We start from the raw sequence: 20,356 nt of genomic DNA, 5'->3' as shown, positions 1-20,356 counted from the left end.
ATAATCTCAAAGGACTTTATAATGGTGCCAGTAAACGCCTTTCATTAGTTACAAACGCATCTTGATGGAGGGGGAAGAGAGGGAAAGAAGGAAAAGGGAGGGAAGGGGCAGAGAGATGGAATGGAGGGGGCAAGAGAGGGGGAAGTCTTGGTGAAGGAAAGAAGGTAAGGGGAACTACAAACATAAACAAGAATTGAGTAGACATGGTTTTCCATCTTCAATGTTTTCTGAATTTCAAAACTTTGGATGTGGAAGGACAATTTTGGAGGTTGGACAACTCATAAATAGATGTAATTAGAGTTGAGGACACGTGATTTCTGATCCTCAATACTGAATGGGTTTTTTTGTGACTTTGTTGTTGTGCAATATGATTGAGTACCCTAAGCTATAGGGTAAAGACAGAGGGTTTTGTGTTGGATAGTAGAGGGTACGTTGTGCATTATGATCGAGTATTCTAAGCTGTAGGGAAAAGATGGGTTTTGTGGTGGATAGTAGAAATGGGCTCGCAGTTGTTTTGGCCAACAAATCTCAATCTCTCATCGCCTAGATTTATCCCACATACATATGGGCAACATGTGTTTCATTGATTTTCCATCCTCACTGTTATCTAAATTTTAAAATGTTATACATCATACATATGAGCAACATACATTTCATTGATTTTCCTTCCTCACTGTTAACCGATTTATAAAACCGTGGAAGTTGAAAGCTAATTTTTTTCGCGGAGCTCAACATAAATAGTTAGCCATGGATGTTAGAAGACATACGGATTAAAGCACCCAAAAGTTGGTATAGGAGAACCGACAAGTATTTTGTTAATCTAGGATACATGAAATCCAATGCAAATCATACTCTCTACTACAAAGTTCAAGGGGAAGACATTACCATTGCACTTTTATATGTAGATGATCTGATTGTGATAGGAAGAAATGATAGCTTCATTAAGGACACAAAACTTATCTGTAGATATTGTCTTGGAATTGAGTTCTGGAGAGACTTAGACAACAACTTCATTAGCCAGTAGAAATTGTGAAGATAGTGGGAGAGAGGGAAGGAGTCTCACTTGAGGCTTTCTCACAATCGCAATGGGGGAATACACACAAAGGTGGAGGCTGAAAACAGTTTTTCCTCTTCTTAGTTGTGAAAGCCAAAAGAACTCTAGTACAAAGAAATAGAAGAACCCTATATGTGGGTCTCAAACCAAACTCAACTAACTAAGGTGGCATACTAACTGAGCCACAAACTAGTGTAGATAAGGATAGCTGTCATCCAGCTATTATTCGTGGGCGGTGTACCAACCGCATCTCCAGCTAACAAGTCGGTGACGTAAGTACACAACGGCCACCCTGGCATATCGCGAGTGGAGCTCGATATCTCAACACTCCCCCTCGAGCTCAATCGCAATTCCTACACACCAAGCAGGTCTCTGAACTTGCGCAGCTTCTCTGTGCCCAATGCCTTCGTGAATATGTCAGCTACCTGATCCTCTGTGCTGACATAAACTAGATCAATAAGACCTAGTAAAACCTTCTCTCGCACATAGTGATAATGCACCTCAATGTGCTTTGTTCTAGCATGAAAGACTGGGTTCTTTGCCAAGTGTATACTGCTCATGTTGTCACAATAAATGACAACCGACCCATCTGTAGACTGATGCATATCATAGAGTAGCTTATGCAACCAAGCTACCTCACATGCAGCCATTGCTGCACCCCTGTACTCAGCCTCTGTGCTCGACAAGGCAACTATAGGCTGTTTCTTGCTGCTCCAAGTGACTGCAGCACTCCCAAAAGAGAACACATACCCACTGGTAGATCGTCTATCAGAAATACTACCAGCCCAATCAGCATCAGTGTATCCATGTAACTGTATCTGAACCCCAGCCTCATAAAATAGTCCATACTGCAATGTGGACTTCACATACCTGAGTATGCGTCTAGCCGCATCCAAATGCAGTTTCCTTGGAGCCTGCATAAACTGACTTACCAACCCAACAGCATAGCTCAAATCCGGCCTGGTAATAGTCATGTAAATCAAACTTCCTACTATGCGTCTGTACATAGTAGGATCTTCTAGAAGCTCACCTGCATCTGCGCTCAGCTTCACATTCTGCTCCAAAGGAACTGAAATAGGCTTACAGCCTATCATCGCATATTTGGACAGCATGTCCACAGTCCATACTGCCTCTGCAAGAGCTGTATCCCACTTGGTGATCTAATCACCTCAATGCCCTAGAAATAACGCAGCTCTCCCAAATCCTTCATCTCAAACTTCTGCCTCAATCGCATTTTCACATGAAGGATATCTTCATCACTATCACCTGTGATGATCAAATCATCAACATAAATGACTAGTAGCATAATCCCTTTCTCTATTTTTCCCATATAGAGTGAGAAATCTACCTTGGAAATCTGAAAGCCAATAGTGACAAGATACTGTCCTATCTTGTCAGACCATGCTCTAGGTACTTGCTTCAAACCATACAAGGCTTTCTTCAACCTGCAAACAAACTCAGGATGAATAGCATGAACATAACCTGCTGGCTGCTCCATAAAGACCTCTTCTTGCAAATCACCATGCAAGAAGGCATTCTTTACATCCATCTGATGTAAAGACCATCCCTTTGATGCAGCCATAGCAATGGCTGCTCTTACGGTTGCCATCCTTGCAACCGGGCTGAAAGTTTCTTCATAATCAATGCCATATGTCTGTGCATACCCCTTGACAACTAATCTTGCCTTGTATCTATTCACAGAACCATCTGCATTGTGCTTGATCTTATAAACCCACTTACAGCCAATTGCATTCTTGTCTTTAGGCAAAGGCACCAATTCCCATGTAGCATTAACATCCAAGGCATCCATTTCTTCATCCATGGCTTTCTCCCATTTTTCATTTCCCATGGCTTGCTCAAAAGAAGTGGGTTCTGGTTCCTGTATCACTTTGACCATATAGGCATAGTGAATGGCTGTAAATCCATCATATTTTAGCCTATCCACAGGATACCTAACCCTGGTAGACCTTCGCAAAATAGGCTCACTTCCAGGTGCTCTCAAAACATCCCTGGTCTTCCTTACTCCAGGTGTAACAATAGAAGGAATACCCAACTCATCATCAATGCTCTGTTCTGAGCCACTGGATTCACCATCCACATAAGAGTGACCTGCATTCACATCAAACATGGGCTGATCTACCTTCTCTTTTCCTTTTCGTGATACTTGCGTACCACTATCTGCATTGCTTTGAGGAGATTCTCCTGATCTCAATCTACCTGTCCATGGCAAAGTATGTGAACCACTGCTAGACGACATTGCAGGTCCACTAATATTTTGTGATTGCTGCTGTGAATTTTATGCAGCATTACCATTTTGTGCATCTACATCAATCATCACATTTACTGGTTTATACCAGCTGCTCATCTCATCAAAAACAACATCTCTGCTCACTGTAAACTTACAAGTAGAAGGGTTATAGCATCTATACCCTTTCTGCTACAGAGAATAACCAATAAAGACACACTTCTCAGCTTTTGGATCCAACTTGGACCTCAACTCATCTGGCACATGGACATAGGCAATGCAACAAAAAATTTTCAAATGAGAAATATCTGGTTTCCTACCAGTATACATCTCCTCTGGCGTCATGCCATGTATTGCTGTAGTGGGAGTCCTGTTCATTATATAAACTACTGTAGCAACTGCTTCAGCCCAATAATAATCTGGTAGATCTTTTTCATTTAGCATAGCCCGAGATACCTCTCCAATATGCCTGTTTTTCCTTTCTGCAATTCCATTTTGCTGTGGGGTATGACTGCATGAATATTGCTGCTTTATACCATGCTCCTGCAAGAACCTTGCAAACTCATTTGAGAGGTACTCTCCCCCTCCATCTGACCTTAGGCATTTTATTTGCAGGCCTGTTTCTTTTTCAACCATAGCTTTGAAAGCTTTGAAGTGCCCAAACACTTCACTTTTCTTTTTCATAAAATACACCCAAAGTTTTCTGCTGAAGTCATCAATAAATGTGACAAAATAGTGACAGCCACCAATAGATGCAGCTTTAGTAGTCCACACATCAGAGTGGATTAATTCCAATGGCTTTTTACTCTCTTGAACATGCCTAGGAAAAGGTTTCCTTGCCTGTTTCCCAAATTGACAGGCTTCACAAACCTTGTGCATTTTTGCAACCTTGAATTTAGGCAATCCTGCAACAATATTTTGGGCTTGCATTGATTTAAGTCGCTGTATATTAACATGACCAATGCGTTTGTGCCAGATATCAATATCTGCAACTACACCGGTCCCATGTGCAAACATTGCTGCACTCAATTTAGGCATGTCTGCATCCAACGTAAACATCCTGCCCTTCTTCTTTCCTTTTGCTATCAAGCGACCATTATTTTTCATATCCTCAACAAAGCATCCATGAGGATTAAATCTGACCTGCAAGCCCTGCTCAACCATCTAACCAACAGAAACTAGGTTCTTGGTGATGTTCGGGACATGAAATACATCAGACAAGTATTTCTTTTTCCCATCCTGCATAGACAAAGGAATTTTGCCAATCTAGTATATCACTCCAAGACAAAGCACATTGATGTCAGAAAGCACTTCATCTAAGAAAGAGTGTTACTTGGCAACATCACTTTGAAACATTGTGCCAATAATGTTGTAGACATCTTTACCAAACCACTTGGGAAAGAGCTTTTTCAGAAACACCAACAAGCTCTTGGGTTGATGTAGAGGAAGGACATTCCCATTAAAGGGGTGGGATGGAATGGAATGCTTAGTCCTTCTTCGATTCCCCAGAATCATCATCTTGAGGGAAGCCTACTTCATGATGTTGATCATGAGGGAAGGTATTGAGGATCCATCTCAACATCATATGTTTGATATGTGCATAGCACTAACCCAAAAGAGTGCTAAAAAGGAAAGGGTTGGAAACCCTTACTCTAGCCCTAAAGGGGTGTATATATTTTCATCATTTTCAAGGAATAGTAGTGTATAGTTAGTCATTTGTGGTGTGCTCTCTAGCTATTCCCTCTCTCCTCATCTCCATTATTCTCCTCTCCTCTCTCCATATTTTTCAAGCTTACTCTATACCACTTTGCCGTGCACTCTATTAACAATCTGTGTATAGACTATATACACGACATTAGGATTTTACCCTTAATAAATGAGTGAGACTCTATTCAAACTTTTCAATAAAGTAGTCTAGGGAGCAGAAAGCCTTAATGCTTAGTTCATGTACATGTTAGGTGTCCAAGTTGAGACTTCTATCTTAAGTTCTTACATAGGTTCATTGCCAAGTCCTACAATTTGAAAATTATTTTGATCATTACATTGTGAACACTGAATGCTCTCTTGCATGGGTCATTCTCAAATCCAACCATTTGAAAATTATTTTGATCATCATCATCATTAAGAAATCCAATGCTCTCTTGCATGAATTCGCTGTCAAGTTAGAAATTTATTTGATCATTTAGCATTGAGAATGTCAACTGATCCCATGACTTTTATTAAGTGTGCAATAACACTCCATCAATCGTCCCTTATTATGTGTAGGAGACCTAAACTCCCATATGAAAGCTAGACTATATGAAACTATACACCTTCGATATGGTTTGAAGGGGCTTGTACAATAGCTAATGCATGCATTTTTTGAAACACAACATTCCTCTGATTTTAATGCATTGCTTACATTTCCCTTCTCTTTCATGTAAAATTTCCCATTGTGGTACTTCTGTAAGACCATACCGTTTTTTAAGCATACAATTGGTGGTGGGTTCAAATTTTACATTCATTAAGGAAAACATTAGGGACAAATTTTTGCCCAATGGTGGATTTAGAGGCATCTTGAGGTTGGCTAGGCCAATTTTAAAATTTGGACATTTTGTGACCTCCAAATTTTTAAAATCAAGTAAAATTAGAAAATTGTAACTGTGCCATTCTTTACAACATTGGGTTTTATGGCAATCCTCAAGTAACTTTTGAGAAGCAAAATTTTAGCTTCACATAGTTTTTAACTAGTGTTGAGCTCAGAGAGCTTAGACTGGGAAAAGCTCTCCATCATTTCCATAATTATCATCACCATGATCATCAGTTTTGCCTTGCATGGTGAATGTGTTACTTCAAACTAGAGATTAGGCTTTAACAAAGACGTAGGCCCTTAGCACATGGATGGGATTAAAATTATAGACCGGGTGGTCTAGGAAGAGATATGAAAGCAGGTGAGGGATGACTTTGAGTAGGGGAGGAGGGGATCAATTTTGGAGGGGAAAAGCTTAGGTTAAATTTTCAATTTGGGGGGATGGGAGATGCAATTGGTGGTTGGTGATAGGAACTTGGCATTAGTGCTTAAATTTGAAGGTTTTAACACCCTGCAAAGGGGGTGTGGCCCTTGTGGGGGTTAAAGGTCACTGTGCCTTTACCCCAGTTATGTACAATACTCAAACACATATATAAATGAATGAAAAAGAAGATTAGGGTGGTTCTGCACCCACCAAACTTGTGTGGCTCTCTGTCTCCCTCTCTCCTTCTTCTGTTCTTGCTTCCGTTGAGAGCACTCTCAACTGGTATCAGAGCCCGGGTGATCTAGCTGAGCGTGCGTGAATGCTTGGAAGCTCAGCAGGTCTGTGGGAGGAAGGAGAAGCTTTGTGGGAAGCTTTGTGGGTGACTTTACTTGCATCCGAGTGTGCAGAGACCTTGGAGGAACCTTTGGAAAAGTCACTTTGGCTTTGTGAAGTGGTTTTGAGAGCCTGTTTAAAAGAGCTTTCAAAGAAAAAGTCGTTTTTTGAGCTTTTTCTTGTTCCGTGCGATGACAGAGACTCCGTATTGACTTGTAGAGGCAACTATTGCTTGCTTTTGGTGTCCACATTACTTCAGGAGCTTGGAAACACCTTCATTCTTGAATCTGGGATCATTTCAGTGGATTTTTGACTCACTGTGTCAGTTCCTGCGTTTTTTGCCCGGGTGTTGGAACTCAAGTTTGGAGCAACCATTTGTAGATCTGTCAGTTCCGGTGGACTCGGGAGGTCCTAAAACTGCTATGTTGCTCATCATTCACACTCCGGTGGAGTTTACAAATAGCTCTGTTTCCAAAAACTTTTTTCAGTCCGTGTGTTGGACCCAGTGATTGAGACCACAGTTTCCAAAACCGTTTGTCCCATTGCATTCCGGACGCCCAAAAACCCCTACCTATCAGTTCTTGCGCGATTTGGTGGAGGATTTTCAGAGTTATAGATCTCTGTGTATTCGATTTTGTCTCTCTGTTATGCATTTTTCATTCTAAGGTTTTGAAACCTTAGATTTATGCCACATGGCAGTGGATAAGTGTTGACTCCCATTTCTCACTCATCGGTTGGGATTTTGGAGTTCTGGTAGAAGAGAGATATTTGCAGATTTTCTTGCTGAGTCCGATTATGCAATGGCGCCCATGTTTTGAGGCATCTCAGGTTCTATTTTCAGTAGTGCTCATTACTGTGAGACTATGATTTCTTGAGCATACCTTATGCAGATCACTCTGGTTGCAGTCAGTGTGCGCTCATTCGTGGTATGCATTGGGTTGCAGTGGATGATTTATAGGCCATTTGGATGCATTGCGGTCCTTGTTGGATGTGCTGATAGGCCCAAATTGCCTTGTGGGATGCTATTTTTTTTAATGGATGCTTTGCACATGGATGCTATTTTATGCTGAGGGACAGCTTTGAAACATTGCAGGTGATGCACTGATAGTGCTATGCTCTCTTGGATGAGACATTATTGATGCATATGCTAGTGGACAGTGTTTATGCTTGAGTCATTTGGCACTTATTGGCATTTTCTTTTGGGCCAGATTTGCTCATATGGATGCATAGTATATGCACATGAGTCAGATGCTTTGAGCTTTGAGTTTTGGTGATATTTCACTCTATTGTGGCATACACATTTGGGTGCACCTGGTATTTGGTGTGATTCTCTCTTGAGGCACTAGCATTTGGGATTTTGCTTTATTTGCATCATGGCATCCTCTTCCATGTCTGAAAAGGAGTTTTTCAGCATTAAAAAGTTTGATGGGACAAACTTTTCTTTGTGGAAAGAACAAATAAGGGATGTGCTTATTCAAAAGAAGCAGATTAAACCCTTGGTAGGGATTGAAGCTAAGCCTGCAAATATGTCTGAGGATGATTGGAATGAGTTGGATGCATTAGCAAAGTCTACTATTAGACTTTCTCTTGCAGAGTCAGTTTATTTCACAGTAGTAAATGAGCAGACTACAGAAGATTTGTGGAAGAAAATGTGTGCCACTTATGAGAAGGAAACTGCCTCTAATAAAGTTTACCTCATGAAGAGGTTGTTTGAGTTGCAGATGAAGGAAGGGGTCTCCATTGCTTCTCACTTGAATGAATCCAATATTATTTTCAGCCAACTTCAGGCTCAGAAAGTGAATTTTGATGCGGAGACTAAGGCAATATTTCTCTTATGTTCATTGCCATCCTCATGGGATACCTTCCGTACAGCTGTCAGTAACTTTGCACCTGGTGGAGTACTGAAATTTGATGATGTTGTGGGTAGCTTGTTGGCCGAGGAGATTAGACGGAAGTCTATGGATGGCAACAAGCAGGATGTAGCCTTAAATGTGCAAAGGGGCAGATCACAGTTTAGGGGGAAGTCCCAAGAAAGAGGGAAGTCTCGTAGCAAATCCAGGGCACGGAACATTGAGTGTTACCATTGTGGCAAGAAGGGCCATATGAAAAAGGATTGCTACAAGCTGAAAAGAGAGCAAAAGGATAAGAAAAAGAATGCAAATTGGGGTGCAAATCAAAAGGAAGAGAGTCCAAGGGAGGACAAAGGAAAAGTGAAGATCGAGGAGATCAATGCAGTCACACATGATAGTGACAATGATGTTCTCTTTATGTCTAGTTTATCTGCAGAGTTGCTTACCACTTCAGATGATGCATATTCCCAGGATTGGATTTTAGATTCTGGTGCTTCATTCCATGTTACTCCCCATAGGGAATGGTTCTCCACTTATGACAGTGGAAAGACAGGTTGTGTGCATCTTGGAAATGACTATGCATGTGACATAGTGGGAGCAGGTGACATAAAGTTTTCTTTTGCAAATGGGTCTGCATTTGTTTTGAAACATGTGAGACATGTGCCTAAGCTGACCAAGAGTCTTATTTCAGTGGGTCAGCTAGATGATGCTGGTTTTCATACCACTTTTGGCTTTCAAAGTTGGAAAATTCAAAAGGGCTCTATGCTTTTGGCCAGGGGTGCCAAGTGTGGGACTTTGTATCCCTTACATGTATCAGGGGTCTTTGATCATGTTGTTGCAATAACCGAGCAGCCAAGCACTTCTTTGTGGCATTGCAGGTTGGGGCACATGAGCCAGAATGGAATGAAACTCTTATGCCGTTTGGGTTATGTACCGCATTTGAGTTTCTCTGATTTTGAATTTTGTGAGCATTGTCTCTATGGGAAGCAAACTAAATCAGCCCATAAAAGAAGGGGAAAGAAAGAGTTTGAAATGCTTGATTTGGTGCATTCAGATGTATGTGGTCCCATGCCTACACGGTCATTAGGCGGGGCTGAATACTATGTGACATTCATTGATGATGCAACTAGGAAAGTGTGGGCTTATGCTATAGCTCGGAAGAGTGATGTGTTCCAGGTATTTCAGAAATGGCTGGCCTTGGTTGAGAATCAGTCAGGTAGAACGCTTAAATGCCTACGGACTGATAATGGTGGAGAGTATCTCTCTCATGACTTTCAGCATTTCTGTGATACACGTGGGATTAAGAGGGAGCTCACATCCCCTCGTACTCCAAAGCAAAATCCAGTTGCAGAAAAGATGAACCGTACCATTCAAGAAAGGTTGCAATGCATGCTTTCCAATGCAAGTCTTTCTGGTGGTTTTTGGGCTGAGGCAATGAAGACTGCAATGCATGTGATTCAATAGATCACCTAGTAAGAGTTTGGATGGTGGTATTCCTGAAGAGGCATGGAGTGGAAAGAAGCCCTCTTACTCTCATTTGCGTATATTTGGGTGTGAGGCATATGCACATGTGCCAAAAGAGCTTCGAAAGAAGCTAGATCCTAAGTCTACGAAATGCATCTTTCTAGGTTATGGTGAAAGTGGAGAGATGGGCTATCATCTCTGGGATCTAGAAGCAAAGAAGATCATATGCAGCCATGATGTGGTCTTCAATGAGAAGAAGATGCATAAGGCACCCATGAGGGATGTGGAAATGAGGAGAATCACTTTCCAGGATGTGAATGCACCTGCCTATGTTGATAGACAACAAGCTGTCCATGCACCAAATGTGCAAGAAATGGTACCAGCAAGTACTCCCACAGGTATACAATCAAGGGTAGATGATGGATCATCTATTGGTGGAAATGATGAGCCAAATGTGGCTGATATGCAAGTGGGACAGCAAGCTGAAATGCCCTTGAGAAGATCATCTAGAGTGTCTAGACCGCCTGATAGGTTTGCTCCAGGGGTAGACTATGTGATGCTTATTGATTGCGGGGAGCCTTCTTGCTATAGAGAGGCTATGATGCGTGAGGATCAACGCAAGTGGGAGTACGCTATATGCAATCAGAGATGAGTTCACTTATGAAGAATAAGACTTGGGACTTGGTTTCTTTGCCACATGGAAAGAAAGCATTGCCATGTAAATGGGTCTACAAAATGAAAGTCACAGGTGATGATGTGCCTAGGTACAAGGCCCGTTTGGTTGCTAAAGGGTTCAAGCAAGAGAAGGGTGTGGACTTTGATGAGATATTCTCTCCGGTTGTGAAGATGACCACACTTAGATGCATGCTTGGACTAGTGGCATCAGAGGATATGGAGCTTATGCAGATGGATGTCAAGACAGCTTTCTTGCATGGGGATTTGCATGAGGAAATTTACATGGTGCAGAAGGAAGGCTTTGAAGAAAAGGGCAAAGAGCATTTAGTTTGCAAGCTAAAGAAGAGTCTCTATGGTCTTAAGCAAGCGCCTAGAGAATGGTATCAGAAGTTTGATGCTTTCATTCGGTCGCAGGGTTTTAGGAGGAGTGAAATTGATCACTGCCTCTACACTAAAAGGGCTAAGGATAATAGCCTGATAATCTTGGCACTATATGTGGATGATATGCTATTGGCTAGCAAGAATACTTATGAGCTAGATGCATTAAAGGCCAAGTTGCATGAGGCCTTTGATATGAAGGATTTGGGACTTGTAGGTCATATTCTTGGTATGCGCATCACGTGTGATCGGAGTAGGAAACTCCTTTGGCTTTCACAAAAAGAGTATGTTACAAAAGTATTACAGCGTTTCAATATGGAGGGGGGGAAGGCAGTGAGTACTCCATTGCCTCCATATGTGAAACTGAGTCATACAGATAGTCCCAAATCAGATGAGGAAAGGGCCATGATGGCCAAGGTTCCTTATGCATCAGCGGTTGGGAGTCTTATGTATGCTATGATAGCTACTAGACCAGACATTGCATTTGCAGTGGGAGTTGTTAGCCGGTATATGGCTAATCCAGGAAAGAGGCATTGGGAGGCAGTTAAGTGCATCATGAGGTACATGAAGGGTACCAAGGAGATGTGCATCTGCTTTGGTAAAGGAGACATGCGTGTACTTAGGTACACAGATTCAGACTATGCAGGGCATGTGGATAGTAGGAGATCCACTTCTGGTTATGTGTTCACCTTTGCAGGTGGTGCAGTGTCGTGGATGTCTCGCGCACAAAAGTGCATTGCTTTGTCTACCACAGAGGCTGAGTATGTTGCAGCCACAGAGGGTTGCAAGGAGGCTATATGGCTTGATCGGCTAGTGGGAGATTTGGGGATTCATACAGGTGTATCGACATTGCATAGTGATTCCATGAGTGCTATTCAGCTAGCACGGAATCCGGTCTTTCATGCAAAGACCAAACACATTGAGGTCAGGTACCATTTCATCAGGGAGGTACTTGAGGACAAGCGCATAGAGCTTGTCAAGGTTCATACAGATGATAACCCTGCAGATATGCTGACGAAGAGTCTACCTAGTCAGCAGTTTGAGTATTATCGTGTATTGATGGGCATTGGATAGTATGCTCACAGGTTGTTCTCCCTTAAAGGCACATTGTCCTTTAAGTGGGAGGTTGTGGGGGTTAAAGGTCACTGTGCCTTTACCCCGGTTATGTACAATACTCAAACACATATATAAATGAATGAAAAAGAAGATTAGGGTGGTTATGCACCCACCAAACTTGTGTGGCTCTCTGTCTCTCTCTCTCCTTCTTCCGTTCTTGCTTCCATTGAGAGCACTCTCAGCCCTTCCTCATAAGGGCAAACAGAGAAGTGAATCTTCAAAAGAAGTGCTATAGCAACCTTCCAAAATAGCTTAGCTTATTTGCAAATCAGGGATCCTAGGAAAGGAGACTGGCTTCTTCTGGAGGACATTATTGCTAAGTTTACGTGCTAAATGTGAGAGAGGAAACTTTGATTAGGATCAAATTCTTGATATTTGGTCGACGAATTGCTTTGAGGCTGGGATGCACAGTGGTGCTGTTGTGAATCCAAACTGAAAATTTGTCTGTGAGGATAGTATATAAGGGGTTAACACAGAATGTGGCAGGCTCGGTGGTCCTTCATAGGAAATGGGGACTGCCTCACTCCCCAATGTGGTGGAAGGCTAGATTGCGTGATATCTAGAAGTGTTACAGGGCTGCTAAAGCCAATATCCTAATGTGGAAATTGCTTCATCAATGGTTGCTGGTTCGTGCAAGGTTGGCCATGCATATGGCTGTCAGTCATCTCTATCCTTTGTGTGGTAGTGGGGTTGAAGTTCTCAATCATATCTTCTAGCGTTGTCACGTCACAAGAAGCATGTGGAACAAGGTAAGAGTCAAGTGTTGCTAGGGAGTGTCTATGGCTTCACTTCCATGCTAAAAGCGTGTTGGTTGTATATTTGCGGAATGGTTCTAAATGCCATTTGGTTAGTGAGGAATCAATGTTCATTTTCAAGCAATGCAGCGGCAGGGTATAAGGATTCTATGATAGTACACATGGCTAAGGGTGCCCTATTTGATGCTGGCGTCATGGTTGGGAAGTAGGACTCCATGATGTGGCAACTACTTGGTGTACTAGTCTAGTCTGAGGCTTTTTGTCTATGATGGTCTTTTGTTCAGCTCCATGCAGCATAGGCCGTGCACAAGCTTGGGTGCCCACTTTAGTCGGCCAATTTTTTTAATTTCAACAAGTTTACTTAATAAAGGCTAGCATGTTTATTTTAAAAAAAAACAAAAAAAGAAAGAGCTAATGGCTCCTCCAGATTCAAAAATTCTTAACTACCAAACTAGACATCATTTTCACATTGAATCAATTGCAAATTTAAGTTAATTTTACGCAAAAAATTTAGGTACAAAAATTGTATGTATTTGCACTCCGTATCTGTATGCTGTAGCCATGGAGGTGTTCTTGTGCGATGAAATGCAACCGTCATTCGCTAATCCTAAATCTTCGCAAGAGTGAATGCTAATGGTGACACCAACTTCAGTGGATCCTTTTAGCCTTGACATTCACTCCAGATGCATAAAGCACAACAAGCAAAGGCAGAAAGCGGAAATCGATCTTGGTGATTGTGATTTGGTATCGTGATCAGGAGAATGGAAATCAAAATTTCTCGAGCTTTGTGGAGAGAGAGAGAGAGAGAGAGAGAGAGAGAGAGAGAGAGAGAGAGGGAGGGAGGGAGGGAGGGAGGGAGGCAGGGAGGGAGGGAGGGACGGAGGGAGAGAGAGAGAGAGAGAGAGAGAGAGAGAGAGAGAGAGAGAGAGAGAGAGAGGGAGGGAGGGAGGGAGGGAGGGAGGGAGGGAGGGAGAGAGAGAGAGAGAGAGAGAGAGAGAGAGAGAGAGAGAGAGAGAGGGTGCGACGAGGGGAAGCCAGCCTAGAGGGAGCAGAGAGTGAAAAGGGAGATGTAAGGGAGAGATGGCGGTGCAAGGGGGCATTCTAGACTTATCCACGTCGAACCTTCTCGACCTCTATAGATTTCAACGCCTCATTTTTGCTGAGTCGCTTAAGTTAATTGCTTCCATTAATTCTTTCACAAAGCTTAGGTTAATCGGGCATCGCGCTCACTTTGATTAATTGAAATGGCCATTTTTCCAATGTTGTGGGCCCTTTAAGATGAAATTGTAAGGTGAAAAAGCTAAAAGAGGAGAATAGGTACCCCCATCAATAGGAAAATCCAAATTCAATTAATTTGTTGGTTGGCTGGGGGGAGAGTGGTGGGGGAGAGGGGCTAAAAGGACAGAGTGCATGAGATGCCACGTGTCTCGCAGCCACGTGTAGTTCTGGAAAGATCCAAGGGCATTGTAAATGCTCCACTTCGCACGTCTTTTGTGAGCGATGATGTCCTGTTTAGGAGCGTTCCTTCATGGAGTGTTAAATTGGTTGTGTTGGCAATGGCGGTGTGTGTTGAGGATGAAAGCCAAAGCTCTTGCCAGGCGTGGTCTCCTCGTTGAAGCGAATGGAGGACGTGAAGATGCTGGCAATGGAGAGTGCAGGGTGGACGCATGCACTGGCGTGGGTGATACAAAGGAGGTGTAAGTATACTGTTAAGGTAATAGAAGGAGCACGAGCGATATGCATGCATGTACTGATGGTCGTGATTGTTTTGTAGGGTTAAGAGGAGGCATGGGAGGCCGAAGTCTATTGGCAAGATAGGAACAGAGGCTAACAAGGTCTTCGAACTAAGTGTCACTATCGGAGTAGGAGGAAGTGATATGGATGTGCATCTGATTACTAACATGGAAAAGTTTCTGCGGGAGGCGCGTATGTATGGGTTTTGTATAGTGGAAAGGGGGGGTGCCTTGTCTCATTTGCATTTTCAAATAGTTATTCAAATTTCTGCTAAGAGTATCCCGGCAGTTAACAAGCTGATATTGAAATATCTCGACTGGGATGTTGAAAGGCCTAAAGGTGGTATTATCATGTGTCGTGCTTTGAGGTAGCGCAACATGCATACGTTTCGTGGCATGTTGGGCTACTGCCTCAAAGATTATGGGGAGCCACACTTTAAAAGTGTGCATAAGAATGTTAGTTGGTAGGATATGAAATGTGGGATGGAGTTGTATATACGCTATGGCGCTGATGAAATACAAAATCGTGTGTGTTTAACCATTGCCAATCTTATTGATCGTTGTTTTATGTATTGGAAGTTTAAGTTGCAGGTTGGGAATGCCTCTCAACAAATGTCTCCTGAAGATGTTGTGTTTGGGCCAGTATTACCCGTCAGCTTCTTGGGTAATACCTTACCAAGGAAAAGGAATGGATGCGAGCAGAGCACAATCGATGTGGAAGTAAATTATGTCACCCAATGCTTTGACTACAAGTGATGTGAGTAGCTTTTTTTTTTTTGGTGACTCTCCAACACCTCAGCCTAGAGTAGAGAAACACATCAAGGGTGTCTTGGATGCACCTCGTGTTCCAGATTATCTGCCGTTGGTCTGAAAGTCAAGGATGGGAATACATATCGCGTGACTTTTGTCTTTCATTTGTTTTTTGTATGGGAAAACCTGCCTTCAAAGCTTGTATAGCAACTTTGCAACGCAAATGTCAATTGCAATGGATGTAATACTTATCTGATCGCTCGGCGATACTGGATGTACGTTATTGGATGGTTAATGAAAAATTAACGACTTAATTAACTTAATCCTTATTTATTAAGTTTATCCTTGTTTGTTATCTCAGGTTAATTCGACATTTCGTGAGAACACACAGAGTAATTAATCGATTGGGGAGAGTTCTAGGATGTTCCAAGACGGTTCTAGGAAGAAGGTTCGAGAAGAACCTAAAGGAGTTCTATTTTCTTCTTAAACCCTAAACCTTCTGCTACTTTTAGGAATAATTCAAGAACTAGCTCTGCTTTCTCACTCGCTGCATTTGCATCTTCGTCTTCGTCTTCTTCTTCTTCTTCATCTGCATCCCCCGCTTGCTTGTCCTCTGCCTTTTTGTTCCCGGTTTCATCGAATTTCGCTCAACGTGAGCTCTTCTGCTCGCCATCCCTCTTCCCCTTTATTTTTGCCAAGCATTTCGATGTTTCCAATGTCTGGTTTTGCTCGCTAACTCCCCCTCCTTTGTTCTTCCGCAGTCTCTTCGTTCTTGCGAATGGCTTCCCGCTTCGTTGCCCGGCGATTTGCCTCGCTTCCGCGTGTTGGTTTTCCCCACCAAGTGAAGCAATCTGCTCCTGCTTTTTCCACTGCTGCCGCTAAGGTCCCCCAGGATGAACAGTTAAATGTCGAACGCAAGACAACCACCCGCTCCGCTCCAGCTCGAGGCAGGCCCTCTGGCCTCTTCTCCGGTGAGTCCATACTTTGTTTCATGCCTTGGCTTTCTTGTTTGCTGCCTTTCGTGAGTTCTCGTCCTTCGTCTCTTCTATCCTAATGGTCAGTTTGTTTGCATCTGCAGACCTGTTTTCCCCTTTGAGTTCCGGGACGTCACTCTTGCAAATGATGGACACTATGGACCGGATGTTTGACCACTCGGTCCTGTCGCCAGTCTCTGCTTCCCAAGTCCTTCGTAGCTCCAACCGCACACCGTGGGATGTCATGGAAGACGAGAAGTGTTTCAAGTTGCGGATGGATATGCCTGGCCTAAGCAAGGAGGAAGTGAAGATCGCTGTCGAGGATGGCGATCTAATGATAAAAGGGGAGCGCAAAGCAGATAATGAAGAAGACGACTGGTCTTCAAGGAGCTACGGCTCGTACAACATTAGAATTAAGCTTCCTGACCACGTACAGCCAGCTGGAATCAAAGCCGAGCTAAAGAACGGGGTTTTGCGAGTTGAGGCACCCAAAAAGGTCGAGCCAAAGCAAAAAGTGGAAGTGCAAATTGACTGAGGGTTGTTCAAAATGGATTGTTTAGGCTGCGTTACGGAAACTGCGGTACATATCCTCAAACATAAACAAGATTTGAGTAGACATGCTTTTCCATCTTCAATGTTTTCTGAATTTTAAAGCTTTGGATGTGGAAGGTCAATTTTGGAAGCTGGAAACCTCGTAAATAGTTTTCTCAATGGAGGCTGTAATTAGAGTTGAGGACTCGTGATTTCCTATGCTCAGTGTTATTTGAATTTTAAAATTTGGGAAGTTGGGAGGACAAGTTTGTAAGATGAGTTCCATGTAATCAACGTTTTCAATGGACGACGTTATACAAAAGTTTTGCAATTTGCCTTGCTGCCGTGGGGAAGAGTGAATGGGGTATTTTGTGACTTTGTCGTTGTGGTATATGATGAGTACCCTAAGCTGTAGGGTAAAGACAGGGTTCTGTGTTGGATAGTAGAGGGTACGTTGTCAATGACAGGGTGTTTTGTGTTGGATAGTAGAGGGTATGTTCTGCATTATTATCGAGTATTTTAAGTTGTAGGGAAAAGACAGTTTTGTGGTGGGTAGAAATGGGCTCTCAATCTCTTATCGTCTAGAGGGATGTTGGGTCTAGACGACATCCGGAATACATATGGGCAACATGCATTTCCTTGGATTTTCCATCCTCACGGTTATCTAAATTTGAAAACGTTCTTCCGCATACATATGAGCAACATACATTTCATTGATTTTCCTTATTTTAACCAAATTATAACACTGTTGAAATGTAATTTTTTCCGCTCAGCTCAACAGAAATAGTTAGCCATGGATGTTAGAAGTTAGCAATTTGCCATTTTGCCATAGGGAAAAGTAAAATGGTGTTTTTAAAGACTCGTTAGTGTGCAAATGTGATTATTTGTTGGATAGTACAAGTAAAGAGCTGACTTGGGCCAAATGATTATTTGTTGGACACCAAGTAAGAGCTGACTTGGGCCAAATAACCACATACTCCACCATTGAAGGGTTAATGTATGTGGGTGCAAAATTGTTCCACATACATTTGGCCAAGACATGGTAGTTCTTACACCGGCCAGATAATCACACTCATTTGGCCAAGGGAGTGAAGATATGGTATTTGGCCAAGGGAGTGAAGATATGGTAGTTCTTACTTCGGCCAAATAATTACATACATTTGGCCAAGGGAAAAGTTATGGAAGGCCAAATAATTACATACATTTGGCCAAGGGAAAAGTTATTCCATATACATTTGGCCAAAATATAATAGTCTTATGTAAAGATTTATTATATTATGTTTATTATATTATGTAAACATACATTATCCTCTTCACTCATCATTGAATGGAATTAAACATATATAGTTACTCATGATAACTTTTTTGGGATAAAGATTTTATATATAAAAAAAAATATAAGGAAAAAATAGAATATAGTAAATCATTACATATATTATCCTCTTCACTCATCATTGAATGGAATTAAACATATATAATCACTCATGATAACTTTTTTGGGATAAAGATTTTATATATAAAAAAAAAATATAAGGAAAATTTGAGGTCGCGTCTTATACAATAGGCATGTTGCAATGATTGAGAAGTGTGACATTGTTCACATGTTTCTTCACAAAATATTTGAATCCTATGCAAGTCATCTCACCTAGTAAATTGTAATTATGTACTCTCTTGGACATTATTATTGTATTACTAGGAATGATAGTTGTCGCTCTTATTAATTGCCAAGTTTGCACAAAGGGATTTCCATTATCCCCAAGCAAGGCTTTTCTCCAAATTGGTTGGAAAAAGACTAAGAATCAAGCTAGCCACTTGTAGAAGAAAATTTAGTCGATGTGTAGGTCATATAACAAATGCATATGCGGTTCTTTTCTTACCTTTCGTAGTGGACAAATTGGTGGACTCTCCTATGATTCCAAGAAGCTAATCTCTTTGAATGGCAATTTGCAAGTGGAGGAGTTGCCTTCTACACCTCGACCATTCCATGTCTCCAAATCAATACACATTATCCATGTGAGATTGCTATATCCAATGCATATGGGCGTCAGTTGAGAGCTGGGGTTTAACCCTAACCTTGTCCACACCACCATATCTGTCCAATTAGGGATAGTTGACAGTAACTCCTTGCCAATTAAGGGCAATATAGGGGCTCAAAACCTCCCACTAGTTGCCCTTGTTTTGGGACCTTAACCCCCACCACCGTGGATTACTCCTATGAATCAGGTGATAATTGAGGAACGACTTAGAGTGGGAGTAGCCAGATCATGCCCTTTTGGAAAAGTGAATGCTCACAAGTTTAGATACGTAAATTATTATATAGTATAGGACGAACAATATATCATGATTTATCAAATGGTTCCCACTGCTCGAAAGCGCAAGAATTTGGACACCTTAACCCACACTGCTATGAGACCCCAAACATGGAGGTCTTCTAGTTTCCATCCAACCTTAGATTCACACTCTTAGGTTCCTTTGCCAAACCTCCTTTCTTGAGCTCCCTCTAGAATCCTCCCTCCTAGCCCACTGCATGTCGTGGACTTCTAGATGCCAAGTGTCCTTCTAGGGGACCTTAGTTTTTACCCCTTCTTGGCATTCCTCTCTAATGCTAGGTCCCACTTATGCCTAACCACACGTATTTACATCCACCATTGTAGTGTCAAGTTCTCTTGGTTGGATGTAACATTCCCTTTTCCTTAAGAATGGTTTACATCCTCAAAAACAAAATTGGGAAACCTCCTCTAGAGATTGCTTACCCTTTCCCATGTTGAACTCTCTTCAGGTCTATCTTTCCACTTAACCAGACATTCTTGCCATCTAGTATGTCGTGTTCTTTTTTCTTGTTTATATGTGGTAAAGATGTAAGTTCAATGAGTTCCAATAGGACTTCATTTCCAAGGAGATTATCATCATCTCCTAATTTTCTTTTTAGCTTACTAACATGAAAAACTGGATGTGCTATACATTCCTCAGGTAAGGCTAATGTGTCAGCAAGTTCTCCAATCCTCTTAAGTATTATGAATGGTCCACAATACCTAGAAGACAACTTCGGACATTTATCTGTCTTTAGAGATTCTGAAGATTCAGGTACCTTAAGGTAGACTCTCATTTACTTCAAACTCCCAACTTTCTACGGTGGGGGTTTGCATAACTTCGTGCTCTATCCTGAGCTCTTCTTATGCTATCTTTAGCTAACTTAAGCATTTGATTTATATCTTCAAGAAAGTCTTTCGCTGCGTGAACCTTCTCTTTTTCGAGTCCCACTGTCATTGGGGCTCTTGGTTGAAATCCATACATCATCATATATGGGCAAATACTGTTTCCAATTAGTTTGCCGTTTACTTACATATGCTCAAAGCATATCCTCAATGATCTGATTGACCCTTTCAGTTTGACCATCACTCTGTGGATGATCTGTAGTGCTCATATTCAATGAGGTTTCTAACCTCTTAAACACAGCCCTCCAAAAAATGACTGTAAAATTTGCTATCCCAGTCACGAACAATAC

At 42.0% G+C, this 20,356-nt stretch overlaps 1 protein-coding gene and 1 pseudogene across 1 annotated transcript; both read left to right on the top strand.

Annotated features, from left to right (window-relative positions):
- The first annotated feature begins 14,438 nt into the window (after positions 1–14,438).
- Positions 14,439–15,320, top strand: LOC147897041 (uncharacterized; annotated as a pseudogene).
- Positions 15,321–15,839: 519 nt separating this feature from the next.
- LOC147897040 (small heat shock protein, chloroplastic-like) lies at positions 15,840–17,184 on the top strand. The gene is made up of 3 exons (XM_087382055.1): positions 15,840–15,998; positions 16,108–16,317; positions 16,425–17,184. The coding sequence occupies exons 2-3, from the start codon at positions 16,125–16,127 to the stop codon at positions 16,853–16,855; spliced, it is 624 nt and encodes a 207-aa protein (XP_087238181.1). The 5' UTR covers positions 15,840–15,998; positions 16,108–16,124; the 3' UTR covers positions 16,856–17,184.
- Positions 17,185–20,356: the final 3,172 nt, after the last annotated feature.

Source organism: Dipteris shenzhenensis, chromosome 11, assembly GCF_047967505.1.
Source record: "Dipteris shenzhenensis isolate YYH24624 ecotype China chromosome 11, Dip_SZ_1.0, whole genome shotgun sequence".
NCBI lineage: Eukaryota > Viridiplantae > Streptophyta > Polypodiopsida > Gleicheniales > Dipteridaceae > Dipteris > Dipteris shenzhenensis.
Note: the sequence above shows the minus strand (reverse complement) of the source record. Positions and strands in the feature narration are given on the sequence as shown.